The sequence below is a fragment of the Apteryx rowi genome, unplaced genomic scaffold (assembly GCF_003343035.1).
Source record: "Apteryx rowi isolate R43461 unplaced genomic scaffold, aptRow1 scaffold_119, whole genome shotgun sequence".
Taxonomy (NCBI): domain Eukaryota; kingdom Metazoa; phylum Chordata; class Aves; order Apterygiformes; family Apterygidae; genus Apteryx; species Apteryx rowi.
In genome coordinates, this window is record NW_020447408.1 from 178,940 (window position 1) to 196,011 (window position 17,072).

Consider the following 17,072-nt stretch of genomic DNA (forward strand, 5'->3'; position numbering starts at 1 on the left):
AAGTGGTATTATGCACAGAGGTGCATATTAACACCACATATGCAATCAGGGGCTTCAATCTCATTCACCCTATGGGAAGAAGTGATAGGAATAAGGAATGTAAGTCCTACAGAAAGGAATTAGAACAGGTAAGGTAGATAAAAACTGAAAAAGATTCACAGAACGTGTGAGCACCAAATTCAGGTAACAACAAAAGAGGAGAAAATTCAGTTAAACTTCTCAAATTGGAGGAAAGCAAGATAAGACAACCAGAGAGCCCTCAAGAGAAGGCTACAAAGCAGGAATAATTGCCAATATACCTGGCAGACATAATGTCCAAGCCCAACTCTAAGCTTGACTGAATACTTCAGACTGCCAGAAATTAAGTCTGTATTTAGCCAAATACTCATACTTCTCTTAGAGCTCCTTCTTCTTTTAAGGGAAGCCTCATGTATAGGTGGAAACAAACCCAAGGAAAGGACATCTCAGCCATCCAGGAGGTGAGTAGGACAACATGCTTATCCAAGCATGAAGACTGTAATTCTATCATCAGAGAACAGATACTATTCTGAGAGGAACTGAAAGCTGTCTGCAAATCAAGTAGATTTTCACTACTTTAAAAGAGTGGAGCAACAACTGGAGGGACCAAAGGCAGGGTTTGCCTACATTTGTATAACCGCCTATATCAGCTGCGGGTCTAAAGACAGTTGCCGCTGCAAAATTGCAAAATGCTCTGAAGAAAAACGCCCTGAGGCCAGGTCACACACATCTCTGATGAATTCCAAATTTAGTACTGGCATCAGGTAGAGAGTCTATAGTAGTTTAATAGAAGTCCAAGCAAATGGAATGGATTCATAACAATCCAGCGTAAACGAAGATTTTTTTTTTTTTTTTTAAATGTTGATGTTTCCAAGCTGTCATTGGAGGCATAGGAATATGAAGGCCCTTGCTTTCTGAGATGAGCACTTGTTCAATCAGAATATTAGTGAGGATCCTGTGGAGCATCAACAGATCTCTGAATCTGCAACCATCTTTATAAAAAAAATAATAAAACCAACATAGAAGCTGTCTGCAAGATGTTTTAATAGTAGTGTGAAGATACATGCCCCACAGATGAACAGGTGCAAGCAAGTTTCCTTCTCGAAGGATGCAGGCTATAGACTGAAGGCTACTTGAGCTTAAAGTTTTTGAATTAAAAAAATTCAGTTGCTCAAGATTGGATTAGCTATTACTCCCCCTCCCTTTTTTTTTTTTAAATAGTAAGAAGCAACTATTCTTAAGTCTTCCTGCAACAGTTTGTAACCTACTCAATGACCATGAAAAAAGAGCACAAGCAAACGTCTCCTGTGGAGTTATCCCTGAAGAGAGTAACTGAAACTGGTTGGTCCCAAGTGACATATTAAAACTGTTGATGAGTTTCTAAAATCATAGCACTGCAACAGCAAACCAGACACTGCTATGGTTGACAGAGGACATGATAGGCAGGGAGAACTGTAACTCCTGAACATGCTTTTACTAGCACTACCTGGGGCCCAGAATACTGTGGTAACCAAACTTCTGCTTGTAAAAATCAAAACAAGGCTACATAGGTATTAACATTTTCATGGTATTCAGTTTCTCCTGCTGCCCACCTAAGTGCATTTGAGCTACTTGAGGGGGGGAGGCAGAGGAGCAGATGCAGAGGGGTTTAAAAAAAAAAAAATCTACCAGTGAACAGATAGCAGAGCTCTGGAAAAGAAATTAGGTTCTATGAATTTCTCAATTTACAAGGAACATGGTGACAGCTTCCAGAGAATACAAGCAGAAACAGAAATTAAAACGTCTCACTGAAGCAGACTGTCACTGAGAGTGTGTTCCGTTATGCCCAAGAGGCAGCAACTCTGATGGATTCTTTAGGGAAACCTGCAAATTGCAAGTGACTATGCAATTAAGTGCAAATTCTTCTCGATGATTACTAGATGCCTGCTTACTAAATATCATACTATATTGATGGGAAGGAAAAATAAAAGAATTTTAGATCAATCACCACAGACATATATAACAAGTATATAAAATTGTGACTGACATGAAAAAGATATGGAACAATTATTCATAGTCTTACAATGAAGGCAACTACAAGAGCATCAAATGAAAGTATTAGTTGCTTTATAGGTTCTTTAAACAATACTTAAAGTAAATAATTAATTCTTGTGAGATGCCATGGATGCCAGAAGCTTAAAAAAAAAAAAAAAAAAAAAAAAAAACCAAATCCATCTAGAATTTCCAGAAGAAAAAAATCCATTTAAGATTACTAAACTACAAAGACACTATCTGTAGCTCTCAAAGTCCTTGAGGCCCAAGGCGCTAGAGGCTGCAAAAGCATACTGGAGAAATATAACTGTTCTCACATTCTTTTCTATGCATCTGTCATTGGCTATCACAGATAGGGTACTGGGTAGAATGTATGTTTAGCTGGACTCAGCAACCATACCCTGATATTAACTACAAGTATTCACATTCATGTTTCCCTAACTGAAGAATGCTCCTTAGTATTGATGTGTTACAGCCACTGTAAGCATGACACAGGATCACAGGATAATTCAAGCTGGAAGGGATCTCAGATAATTTAGACAAACCTCCCGCTCAAAGCAGGGTCAGCTGTGAAGTCAGCCCAGGTTGCTCAGGGCTTTATCCAGTCTGGTCTTGAAAACCTTCCAGGATAAAAATGCACAATCTGTCTGGGCAACCTGTTTCAATGCTTGACTATCCTCATGGTGAAGGTGGTTTTCCTTATATCCACTCTGAACCTCTCATTTAAAGGTATTTCCATTGTCTCTTGGCTGCCCACTGTGCACCACTGAAGTGCCTAGCTGCTTCTTCTTGATGGCCTCCTTGCAGATACTGGAAATGTGTTGTTAGGTCCTCTCAAAGCCTTCTCTAGGCTGAGCAAGCCCAGTTCCCTCAGGTTCTCCTCATAGCATATGAGGGCTAATGAGTGCTGAGCAGAAGATGATAATCCCCTCCCTTGATCTACTTGCTATGCTCCTGTTAATACAGCCCAGGATACTGTTTGGCCTTCTTTGCTGCCAGGCTCGTGTTCAGTTTGCTGTCCACCAAGACACCTGAGTCCTTTTCAGCAGAGCTGCTACCCAGCTGGTCAGTACCCAGCCTGCATTGTTGCAAGAGATTATGCATACAAAGGTACGGTTGCAACTATAAAAATAATCCTGCATTTTACTGTGATATATACCAAAGTGCATCAGTAAATGTACTGAAAATTTCTAATAACAAAGTTTGATAGCAAGTAAACAAAATAAGGTTGTATTTTAAACTCCAGCAACTAAACAGCCTTCTGTTCTGTCTTCTTAAAACAGAAAAATTGTAATAAAAATAAGAGTTAAGTCTTATGTCTTGACCTTATGCCTTCTGGAAGTCCTTACCATGACATAAACCCCTAGCCCAGTTCCAATCCTTCAGATAGCAAACTCTTAACATAATCCTTTAAGCTATCTAAAACTTACATTTGAAAACATTGTCTCCTAAAGATCCAAGCACCAAGTCTTCTGGACAGAATAGAGCTTTTGATGAGTTAAAAAGATACATAAAACCCAGTCCCCTTATTCAGTGCAACATTTAATTTTAATACTTAAATTTAAAAACATTTTATGTCCTTCTCATTCACTCTCCAAGTTGTTTTCTCCAGATGGAAATCTTTGTGGTATTACTGGCACACCAAATTTGGAAGTTTATCTAAGGTATTTGGCAGACTAACAAGTAGAACTTATTATAAAGTTACCGTAGAAAAAGATCCTTCACCCAGAATTTTCCCAAATTTGAAGTCATCAGGTCGTTTCTTTCGAGGTTGTGGAGGCTGCTGTCCTGTATGTTGCTGCAAGGTGTTTGAATTAGATCTTGATTCAGCTGCAGTGCCCTCCATGTTAGATCCCTGTCTGCTGCCACAGGTGGAAATGACAGGTGGAGTGTTGGAATCTGTCTGGTTCCTCACCATTGATGGGGATGGACAGGAGCATAACACCACACTAGACTGGATTGGAACAGCATCATACTGAAAAGAGAAATCAACATATTATTCCCATACCTTGGAATAATTACCTCACACACCTGCACTTTGTTTCCACGTGTGTCAGATAGAGCCCCATCTGAAAGGGTTACCATAAAAACATCTTTAGGAGAGAATCTAACCGTTTATTTTGGAAATGTCAGCTCTTAACTTGTTAAATGCATAGACACTCTGTTTAGTTCACACTGCACACAACAGACATATGGCCATAAGCCAAAATTCTGAAAACTCGAATTAAAGAACAGTCTTTTCAGACTCTCAAAAAACCTGTCCCTAACACCAAGGTATTAAATTTCAAGGTACATTCTCCTACGTATAACACACATTTTAAAGTTTTTCACGCTTACAGACAGAGCCCTCCGTCCATCTTAGCAAGTAGTTTTCCCGAAACTACAAAGTTATCTAGTTGCACAGCAAACACCTATATTCAGTCACATTAGGTTTAGATATCTAAGAGTGAACTGTAAAATGAAAAAGTACATCACAAAAACTTTAATGTACACAAAGGATACATTTCAACCTTTTCAAACAAAAGATTATAGTACTTAAATTGTACATATGGTCACATAAAGACATCCCAATTCCAAAACAAAGAACCAGATATAGCTCAGAAATCAGCAAGCGTAAGAACACCAGGAATACTAATTCTTGTAATGTACAAATAAAATCATCATTTGGCACCTTTTTTTCAGTTTTCTCCATGTAAGACCAAGCAAACTAGTTGAGCTAACTTCCCTCCCTCCCTATGGGTAATACACCTCCATAAGTCTGTCACACATCCGCTTCGTACGTTTTGCTTGCAACTGGCCAGAAAACACAGGCAATACAAGAGCTCTGCTCAACCTTTTCTGACTGTAAAAATTGAAGTGCAATGCAGACAGATAGAATAAAAAACAAACAAACAAAAAAACCACACCATGTCTGAACATGGGTTTTTAATTTCAATATTTTAAAACACAACCAGGGGAATGAAACAATGACTTAATGAATACCTCCTCACCTCAAAACATACATATTGTACAATCCTGACCTAGTCTGTGACACAATTTGTGTTGCTATTCAAATAAACATTACTTCTAACAAAAAGAATTTTTCTATTTCATGGATTCCATTTTGATTCAGAACAATTTTATGCATTTCTACCTGAATCCACTTTAGAAGGATATTGGACTTGCATTCAGTTGTGCACTTGGGTTTAAAGTACCTAGCTCCAAAATGGAGATTTTAGCAATTATACACTTTCTGTGCTCTATGCAGTACAAAAAGGCAACCGTTATTTACTGTTAAACTTCTTTCCTCTCACCACACCAAAAAAGCTACAATTCAGACATACTTTATTTACTCGTTTAGTGACATTACATAAAGAAAGCAGAAACAAACATTTCTAAGCATGGAAGTGTATACTTTTAAAATTCAGACTAAAGTAACAGTATTTTAAAAAATATTGTTAAAACTCTCCAAAGATAAGGGACACTCAATTTACAGATATCAATTCCTGCAAGATTAACTGTTTTTAATTATTGTAAATAATATCTTCCAAGAAGCATAAGGGAAAGATTTTATTTCCAATCTGAGTACAGCCTAGTTGCTCCAAGATCTCTACTGCCCCTCTGGACTTTTTCCAAGAACTAAAAGTAAACTGATAGGGCAGTAGATCAAGAACAGATAATAGCTTCTTTCATTAGACCTTGTCTGCGCTCTGTGGTATAACAGACTGATGAAGAATCTGTTTATTATGATAGCTACTTGTTATATTTTGTGCAGCTTTTGTGAAGAAAAAAGGGTGGGGAGGTGGAGGGAAGACTCAGAGACAGATGGGAGGAGAATTCTGCTTTTCAAAAAGATCACTAACTCTTCCAGAGAATTACAGGGATGTAAGCATTCTTCTCGTTGGATGAGCTAGCCTCTGAAAAAAGTATATTGATGCTATTATTATGAAAACAGTACATACTTTAATGTATGTGAACTATGGGGCACGGTTCCTTTAATGCCTTAGTCTATGGGGTATTTTAGCCGACACTTTCCCCAGTCTATCACATTACTGTCCTTTACATTCTTATAGCTCAGCTGAAGCTCCTTCCCTTTGGATAGCTACTCAAATGACAGCCTGTATAAAGATGTTATACAGCAGCTAGATTTCAAACAGGATTGTACACACTCCTCTTTCCAGAGGACAGCGAAATACTCAGCATAAGCAAGACTGCTCAACAATTTCAGTGATACCAATATAAGAAAATTTCCAACAATTGAAATAAAGTAAATAAAATGTGTACATGCAACTGACTAAATATTGGGATTTAAATGATGAACTGGCTCTAGTCAGGCTATCCTAGAACAACTGAGGGTGTGCAGGTAAACAAAGCAGCAGCATTGTGAAGGATCCTTCTGCTAGCAAGATCACTTAAGGGGTTAGCAGGGCAGGTGGAACCACACGTGCACACACACACAGACCACACCAGAGATTATGGAGAAAATTAAAATGAAAAAGGAGTTGCTGGATACAGAGCACTTTCCTGAACAACACCTGAAATTAAGTCCCAATGAATATCAAGTATAGATAAGTCCTGAGGGAAGAACAGAGACGGAAGTAAAGGACTATGTAGGAAAACAGGGTTATTTCCAGCCAAGGTTTAGCTGAGTCAGTTAGTCCCTTGACTTTCTCAAAGGAAAGTCATGATCAGGAGCAAGAAGGACAAAGAAAGATGCAGAAGATTTAAAGCATCGATTACTCAGGAAATGACAAAACTATTCAATTTATAGGTATCTTGTACTTAAACATTTACAGGAAAGGTCACATCTGCACTCACTTGTCTTCCCACACTCCCCATATTCTTGTTCAGTATTTTGTGTCCTGTATTATTTTAAAAGATTCCTAAAAATGTGTCTGCAATGAATATAAGAGCCTTTCTACATATAAGGCTCCACATGTCAGAGACAGAATACAGTCTAGATCACCCAGTCTAACCCAGTACAGCTACTCTTTTGTAAAAATCAGATTAAAAATTCTATTTCTGCAGGTTCAAGGCATTTTACTGAGATAGCAAGTCAATCATTCTGAAGAATTTAAAAAGCTTTCTTCACTGCATCTACTGTCTTCAAAAGCTTGACACTGCTCTCTTTCCAGCAAGGATCGACATTTCTCAGCTGACAACCCAGTGAAAGCAGACCCTCGCATAATGACAGCAGACTTGTTTCCCTTACCTATTGCTCACCGCAGATCACCACGGACCATACTGATATCCACTGTTCTGATCTCTCTAAATCTCCTTTAAAAATTGGTCTCTAGCACTATCTCTTTTCTCAAGCTCTTATGGCTGGTGTTTCTAATTTATTTCCACAGAGAAATTGCTTGCTTCTTAGTGCAACATGCTGCAAGTTTGAAAACCTTGTAAGAGAAAATATAACAAGGCTGTTGAAGGCAAGGGGAATTACAGATCAACAGTCTTATCAAAAACTTCAGTAAGTAATTTTTGCTAAGTCACTAGTAACAGGATTCCTTTTATTTACATATCATGTGGAATATGTGCTTACACAGTTCTTTTCCCCCTCCTCCCTGCAAACAGTAGAAAAACTATAAGAGAAGAAAACTTGAATCAATGCAAAAAGTCCATTAGTTATCACTACTGTATTGTTTTTATACTTTGCTCACTGCCCCTTCTGTTAACTTTTATTATATGTAAGCACACAGTATGCATCATACATAAAAGCCACACCGCTCTAAAGCAAATACAACCACAACAACTACATCTCTACTAGCTTTGTCCCATTGCAAATTTTGCAACACTGCTTTGCTGGTACAGTTCCACCAACAGAAACAGCTGCAAAAACACTCATACAGACTGGGCCTTCTCAGGCTACCAGTATCCTTTACTCCTATGCTCGCTGACATGTTACTGACTACTGAAGGTAACTGATAGTATCTTTGCTACCACTGAAACTATACTAGCAAAATCTCATTGCTGACAGAAAGAGTCAGTGCGAGTAAGGTCCTAACCTATCACCTATCTCCTAAATAACACTTGGTCTAGCTGCAGTCTTACTGAACTCTCTGCCTGCATTAAGTCATATGGCAGCAATGATCAGAAAAGCTCTTCCATCCACTTACCTACAGCCCAATTCTTTTGGAATCAGATCTTGCTACCAGAAAGTTCTATTTACACAAAACAACATGAGTACCTCACCTCAGCTGGTACCCTTGTTTTGATTATAAACAATGCTGATGAGACTGAATATAATAAAACATTGGCACAACCCTCCTATGCATATATTTTATGGTAAACTGTATTACAGGTCTACTAAACAAAACAATGCAAATAGACACCCATAAGATATTTGGCTTAGCATTATGTAACATCTGAACTGCAGAATACTGTTCAGAAAAATCAATATAGAAAATATTCCAAGTAAAATTGGTTAAATTCTTAAACAACTTTAATAGCCATCACAAAACAGGATCTCTTCCAGTGCACACCTGGATTGATTCTCAAACAAAAAAGGCTGAAAGAAAATAAGAATAACTGCATAAATTTAAAGACTGGGAGGAAAAAATAAATACATACCATTTGGCCAAAAAGTACATCTATTAGAGAGTCTACATTCTTTGGTAAATTAGACAGTTAGCAACACCTTGCTTTTGTCTCTACCAATGTATTACTACAAATCAAAATATAGCCCAAGAATTTAGGAATCATGGTGGAAAACAAGCAGACGAGAGTGTCCACAAAGATCGTAAGCTAGTCCATCCCTGGATATACAGTACAAAATTAGCAGCAACTAGGAGAAGAGAAGTCTTACTGCTGCTATTACTAGGCAAACATTACAGAGAAAACCAAATAAAACCAGTCTCAGAAGAAAAAACAAGACACTGAACCCCTGGAAAAACATCTAATCATCTGACTAGACTGAGCTCATGAAATCTTTGTTTAATAAAGAGTCAGACTGTCTCGGCCCTGTGGTGCCAGAACATACAGAACTAAAAAGTAGATTAGGATCACCTGCAATTCAACACAAGTCATACTGATGTAAGAATTACTGAGTGGTGTATGCTATGAATGTCAGACTAAATCATAAGAAATTCACAGACTATCAGGAAGATAAACCAATCCAAACATGTATGCCCTACATCAGCAGCAAAGTCTAATTGACAAATGATCTGACTCAGAAAGCAATATAGCAGTGCTCTAGAATCTGTATGAATTACCTTTTCACTTGCAAGTGGAGTTTGAGAGGCTTTCAAAAACTGATACTATATGATATAGTATAAAATATCTTCCCCTCACTGTCATAGTACCCTCTCCCAATCACAGTTTGTACATCTCTGCCAATAGAAAAACAGAAGAAAGATCTTCCAAGAGGGGTATTCAATTTATGTCCAAATTAATAAGCTGGTCTTCACATCAGAACATGGAACTCATCAATTTATCCATGCATCTAAGGAGGGACAAAGACCTTTATTTCACATTGAGTGAAGTATTTACTTTCACTGGACAGTGGTTTTCTGGTTTTAGAGATAAAGCTCACTATTTTTCAGTACTGAGATTCAGCCAAAGACAGTCATAAGTTAGACAGGATAGGTCTGATAGGCTTGCAAATTATTTTGATATTTTCATACAAGCAGAAAATTCTGAAATTAAAGTTTATTTCATATTGCTTATAAATTAAACATTGAAAATGTGGGGTCTCCTAAGGATTTATCTGCAAAATGCAAAGGAAAAAAATGAACAGCCAGGTAGTTATATATCCTTTCCATCACACATTGGTGTGTCAGAGGGTTGACAAAGATGCAGCAGCTGCATCTCTCATACATCTTATATCTGAAAAAGWGGATAAGGGGCCACTAACTGATATTAAGCTCAGCTATCCCACTGGCCTCCTCCCCCTCATTATCCCAAGAAAATGTTTACCTTCTCCAGGTTCTCCAATACCTATTTGTGATAGTCTCCACTGGCTACAGTGCAACACACCCACATATTCCAAAAGAGGAAAAAACTCAGTCAGATACTTAGGTGGGCCTGAATGCACATCCTCAAACTATTCTTGTTAGTACCTAGAAAGAGAATTTAGATAAAAGCAGTACAGTTCAACTACAAGAAGCATGAGTTAAGACAAAGAACCACTGAGTTGGAATAACAAAATCCAACTAACTGTCTTACCTTCCAGGGCAGAGAACACTGTACATGTGGCACTTTTCATTATGTACCAATTCCTTCCAGCAGTGGCTTGCAGGAGGGATAATGATTATCATGTGATCTGTATCAATAAGATACATCTTCAACACCAACTTTCCCTTTCATAAACTCTATGTTGCTACACCAGAGTGACTGCAGTGAATGAAGGCAACCCAGAGCAACAATAGCATATTCTCATAACCTGCAGTAAACACCAATTCTTGAACATTTTATCTTGTCTACTACTTATGCTCTAGACCTTTTGCCTAGAAGTGGACTATCAGACTTTCTACTAAGCAACCTAGAGCATCTTCTTCCTATTAACTGATTGAACATGTGTGCGTACAGAAACAATATACTAAAATTTTTTTAAACTCCATTGTACGCCAGCATCCATTTATACCTGCTTAGAAGTTTGTTGGCCAACTTAAAGAATTTAACAATAAATCTATTTGTCCACATTACTATTACCATTAAAGAATTAAAATACTTGAATAAAGAAAAAAAAACACATTCACATGCCTTAACAAGTGTCACTACATGCTGTCAGACTAAGTCTTGTGATTATAATACAAAAGTCAAGCACGTGATGGATACCACACAACTCTAAGATTATGTTAAACTGCAGTAATATTTTTGTTTATTCTGAATGTGCTACACAACCAGAAAGCTACTCGCTCACATAATAGGTTAACTTTGACACTTAAAAATGTACAGCCATATAAAGAAAGAAATGTAAAACACGACAGTAACTGGGAGATTTTGAAAATATGTACTCTGCTCACACTTCCAACCTCATAGAAAATTACATACCTCACCAATCAGGAAGGCACACCACTAGACTGGAATGGTAAGAAAACCAGAACTAAAGGCATGTTTTCAGATTCTGAAATCTGACAAAAAGAATGCCAAGGACTTTAAAGAACAACAATCAATCTTCATATACTGAAAGAAAGAAACGTGTATATATATATATATATATATATTTAAAAATCAGTAACTAAATACTACATCAACAAATTCCTATGGCTTTTCTGAAAATAAAACATTAAAATCTTACTTCAGTGAATTATCTCTGTGCAGCAAAGATTTCAAAAAGTAGAGTTAAGACACCTTGTCAAAAAAAATTCCATTAAAATAGGGATATTAAAGCTAAAACAAACAGACAAAACAAAAAAACTACACCCCCTCACCAAAAAAACAAGGCATTTCTTAAAATTGTGTTAAGTTACAAAGATGCCAATTATATTTCTCCTGGACAACAGGATGTTTTTTCTAGAGAGAAGTTCTTTGAAGATCATATTAAGCTGAATTCTTCAAGTTGCAGGAAACAGAGCCCATTCCAAGTTATTAGCTATCAGTAGATATAAAACAGTATAAAATCAAACATTTATCTTCTATAATACAGTGGTTTGTGTTTATGTTGTGCAAAGCTGCATCAGCACTTTCAAATCTCATCTTCGAATGGTATGTAAATATTAACATAGAGAATTTAAGATCAAGTTCATAACTCAAATTGCTTATTAACTCCGCATATCTTGAAAAAACGTGACTATTACAGCTAACAAAACATCAGTTTGTCTACAGCTAAACAATTTACCAAAATTTATATATTTTGATCAAGTTTCCATTCTGGAGGTTCATAAATGGCTAACAATTACTGCATTTAAAAGAACAGCATTGAAATCTCATGCTTCAGTTATAAAAGCTATTTTAACACAATTTTGTTTTGCAAAAGAATTAAAGTTATATAAATCTATCTGGAATTAAATTCTTCGATCTCAGAAGTTGTCACGTGATAAATATGTTGCTTAAAAGACGGTTCTTATGAATAAACTATATGACTTTCTCTATATACCAGTTATATAAAAGGAGAGTTTTTTTGGTTTAAACTGACTGCCATGACAACTGTCTGATTAAACAAGTCTAGGCTGTGACCCACCAGAGCAGCTATGCTCACCTTCATGCACAGTGTCACTGACTCAACTGAAACCACTCAAACACGCCAAAGATAAGCATGCAGTAAAGCACTAGCACTGCAGAAACCTGGTCCAAAATAATTTCTATCAAAATATCTTGATAGAAATTAGCAGCATTTAAGAGAAAAGAACAACTTCTTCAAGAATAATGCCCTAATATTACCTTTCAAGATTAAAGATTACGAGTATTAATGAAAGTAGCAAGCCTGGAGCAGATAGTTCTTCAAAGACACTGTTCTACCTAAACTGGCTGTGAACTTCAATAGTGGAAAGCAGAGGTACAGGAAAAAAATTCAAGGTGACATGCTCAATATATTAACAGTCCTAACTGAATAAAAAAAGTTACAGTAACATGGAGGTAAGACTGAGAACACTTGCAATTACTGCATCTTATGATGATTTATTATCTCCAACAATATATAAGCCGTAGCTGAACCTGACAATGTCATGCTGCAATAGCCTATCAGAAATTGTTTAGAAAAAATATTTTTTCAGGGACTTTTCTTTGTTTTATTGTAGGGAACAAGTAGGCTATTAAAAAAAGTCTTTAATAAGCAGTTTTGTGTTTCATGTTTGAAATTCAGTCTTAGAAGATACTACAAGTCCTATATTCAAAGCTACCTATTCCTCTAAATGTACTCCACAATTAATTTTGAAGGGATGTTTCAAATCTACTTAAGCCTTCTGGATGTATGCTCTCAGAAAATTCATGGTGTACAAAGAAGTGGTTTTAAGTTTAGGGAAACATGCTGTATTATTCATACAAAAATCTCAAAGAACAAGAAACAAACCTCAGCTCTGATCACCTGACTTCCATTTTCTTAATAACTGAACTGATCATCTACCACCTGCACTTTACTTTCTGCAGCAAATCTATAATGCAATTTATCCATAAGTGAGTAATGGGGAAATCAGATTCATGTAATAGCAGCAATGTAACTCATGGAAAGGAGAATTCGGAAGCACAGAGAACACTCCTACATTGTTAGAATTGTTTTGATTTTTCATTGAAGGAATAAAGGTATTTCATCCGTACAACTGATTTTGTTTCCACAAAAATGAATTTGTTATATACAGAGCAACGCTGACCCAAACTTTCTAGTTAATGCAAATACCTCTTTCTAAACTTGACAGCCTCACATACATGCATGGTATTTCCTGTCACTAATTTCCAGGATTCTAATTCCAAGTTCAGGTAAGGATTAAAGCTAATGAAAGGATTTGTGAGAACCTGCATACCAGTCAGTTACCCTCTAACCTCCTCTACAGCTAAGCAAAGCACTTAAGTTCCAAGCACCTTCAGGGGCAGAGACTATTTAAGGCCCACCCCCCCCAATCCTCAAAACAGATCTGAAACAGGAAACCACAAAAATCTCTAAGCACCTAAAGTCAGCCTACGGCCCAAATAGCTATATATGTAAACAAACCATTGAGAATTCATTTCACACAAACAGATTCAGGCCAGCTCACAAGAAAACAAAAGCTATCTGCAATAGCAATAGTCTAGATCACATCCTACGTAATTAGGTACCTGACGAAGCACACTAATGTTAAGAGGTGCTGTGCAGCATGGACTGGGGCTTGTGCTAATAAACTCTAAAAGGATTTCCTACCCTCAGATCCTTGCTAGTGATGCTAAGATTTAGGAGGTAAAGAGAACAGTTTTGGGTCAGGAGTGGGTGAGCAGTCATACAGAGGCAGCAGTAAAAAGACTGGAGAGCACAATGAAGGATTGTAAATTAAATTCTTGCAGGATTACTAAAGAACTGAACATCAAATTTAATACTTTCTTTTCAGAACAACGTGCTAAGCAAGTTAACCCCTGCAACTTTTCACCATAAAGAATTATAGAATATTTGCCAGGTGAAGTATTTATAGTTTGTCTTTCAAAGCAGAAGGACAGTCTCAACTTCAGTATTTCATCATCTAACAAACCCTTTATTTCTTACAGCGCTATTGATTAGACTCCATAAGGTCTGAAAAATTAGATTCTAGACCAAACAACTAACTTTTTCCATGCTGTGGCTACCAGTGTTATGTCCAGTCCTTTCATATACCTTAGTTAGACCTTAGTAACTTTTGATAAGCTTACCTGCAAATAAGAGAAGGGAGAAGGAGAAAATTCAGCTCCTTCCCTTTTCTTGCTCCTTTATCAGATATACCTGACTTAACTTTGCTACCAGTAAAAAAAAAAAAAAGTTTTCCTATTTGCAATATAAATTTCAGAATTCTTCAGAAAGCTCCAATATGAGGAACTTACAGAAAGATTTTATCTTCTAAACAAGGCATTTTACAAATTAAAAGCAAATTTTTAACTTTCCATATTAAAAAGTAATTTCTCACTTGCATTTTTTTTCCTGATGCTACAAATGTGCTAGTTCTACAGCCATCCACACAGCCTTCTTAGAAAAACTGTAGATAAGGTTCAAGTTTAGTATTAAAAAAATAAAAGCTTACAAAAATATTTCATGGCTTTATGGAGCAAGCCTATTTTTATTACTTTGCCAGTCATACCAAATTCTTCAGTCTAACAAAGCAACAGCACTTCTGGTTTCATGCCTTCTGTACTAAGATTCCTGCAAGCACTTCAACAGTCAGCATCCCTTTCTGATTTCCTCCTGCAATGTTACCTTTCAACATTTCTACTGATCTCCTTTAGAGAAGTGAAATCAGCCTCTGAAAGTCTCCAAGGTGCCACAGAAGGTCCAGTATGGCAATCTACTCAGAGTTACAAGAGCTACGTGAAAGAGACATGACTTCTAGTACTGTAAGTAATAGCTCAGTTACCCAAAGAATAATTTGCTTAAAAAAAAAAAAAAAAAGCCAACCCACAGTGGATTCATTGTTTAGTTGAAAGTTGCCATTACATCCAGATTATTTCTCTACATGATCGTCTCCTTTTCACTAGCTACCAACACCTCCTATGTTAGAAATATGAATGCATATAAAATTGCTTGTTAAGCTTCTTATACTTTTTGTAAGAAAAGGGTAAAAAAAAAAACAAAGGGGAAAAAACAAAACAAAACCCCTCAAGCTTAGCTTGACTGAAAGTTTTATACCTTCAAATAATTACAAACTGAACTCTTACCATAGCCTAATTTCTAGTGTAAATACAGAACTTATTCTATTAAGAACACAGGTCTTTCAAAAGCATAGTTTATATTAATTCCACAAGCAACAACAACAACAACTATATACATATATGCTAACATTTTTGTTCAGACATATCCATGACTATACTATAGATTTGATCAGCACAGAAATACTAGTAGAATGGGACATGTCTTATAATAATTGCTTGCGTAGCTAAACTTTCCAGTGAAGATGTTGCTGAAGATCTAAATATTCTTTTTTCCAAGACAGTTCACTTCAAGAAAACTTTTTGATATTAGCGAGATTCAATATGCTTATAATAAAGGTATTAGCAGCAAATAATTAAGACCGCATTGACACCTGTAACTAAAGCAGGACTAAGCTGTTTCCTTGTTAAAAATGGAGATCTCAAACTTGATATCACGTCTTCAAAAAGCAGTTGAATGTTCTAGGTAATTCCCTGCCACACACACACGCATGTATACAAAAATTAGCTATTTTGGCAGAGGAAATGCTGAAATATGCCATTCAAAGCTGTGCTCTATTTTCCCCTCTGAGTCTTTTGGATTTCTAGCAAAATAATCACAGAACTCACAAATGTCACTACTTCCATCACACAGACATTAACAGCACCCTATTTAGAGTTTCAAAAATGCAAATTCCCCATATTCGATATCATCTGAATTACAAAAAGTTTAGCTGAATCAAGTTTTATTTGCTTGCTAACTGCTAATGCCTGTCAGTACACTTGCCTGAACAGAGAAATTGTAAATAGGATGAAAGGAACAGAAATTAAGTTACCCTAAATAAATTTTTTATTTTTAGTAGAAGTGACGGTTGACTTTCTTCTTTATTCATTCTCTCTCTGTACATAACTCTTACAGAGAGCGACCTGAATTGCGTATGGAAAAGGAACAGAAATGGCAGTGTTTGGAAGGAAAATCCTAGAAAGACAAGCAATGAGCAAGGACAGAAGCATGAAGTGAAATATGCCCTCTGTTTAGAAGTGTTCACATACACAGAAATAATCTCTGATGCAGAGAAATAGCTATATGGAGCTCTACAGAGTGGCAAGAAAGCAAAACTAATTCCTTTCATAATCAAGCACTGCTTTATTTCATAATCCTCGATGCAATGTCTCATGTCCTCCCCTATAGGGCTAGTCTACATATTAACTGTCCTTTTTAGTCAACAAATATGAATATTTGGAATTCCCTGATGAAACGGGGAAAAAAGGCATACTGTATGAAGAGAAGAGCATGCTGTGAAACAGGACTTCAGGAATCAATGCAGATATGCCACAGCCTCCATGCAGATGACCCTCCTTAGCCAATTCCAGTTCTTGAAAGAAAAGTTTAAGTGCTGCAGAGTGGAGCTTGGAAACTCGTGAGAACAAGAAAAAGTGAGCTGATAGAAAGAACACGAGAAACTCAAAAGCACAGCAATATACACACAGGGATAAGGAATGTTTCACTGCAAGCTGGCCACACTGACATCACTAAATGCCAACAGTTATTTTAATTTAAAAAGACACTTTTTTCATAATGGAAATTCTACTTCAACTAAAAAGTGTAGTCTACTACACAAATTAAAATATACTATTTTCAGCTCTGTGTATCAGCTATATCTCTGTCCTTCACTAACTAGTGCTCACAAAACGTAGAGTTTTAGACCGTGAGACTGGACAACTACGTTTGGAAAGATGTCCTCGCAGTCTCCCTGGTGCGCTGGTCTGCGGTGCAAAAGAGGTCGGTGAGAGTAACCAGCGGATCCCCAGGACAACAACGCAGGGCT

General features: G+C 36.8%; 1 protein-coding gene across 3 annotated transcripts in view; it reads right to left on the reverse strand.

Annotated features, from left to right (window-relative positions):
• Positions 1-17,072, reverse strand: part of PDPK1 (3-phosphoinositide dependent protein kinase 1) — a 32,624-nt gene that overhangs the window by 14,626 nt on the left and 926 nt on the right. For 2 of the 3 annotated variants that reach the window (XM_026085772.1, XM_026085765.1), the window contains exon 2: positions 3,755-4,024. In XM_026085772.1, the coding sequence (XP_025941557.1) occupies positions 3,755-3,967 (213 nt within the window). In that variant the 5' untranslated portion in view covers positions 3,968-4,024. Of the gene's footprint in view, positions 1-3,754; positions 4,025-17,072 lie in introns of those variants that run through there. The other variant, XM_026085778.1, reaches the window with a different exon arrangement.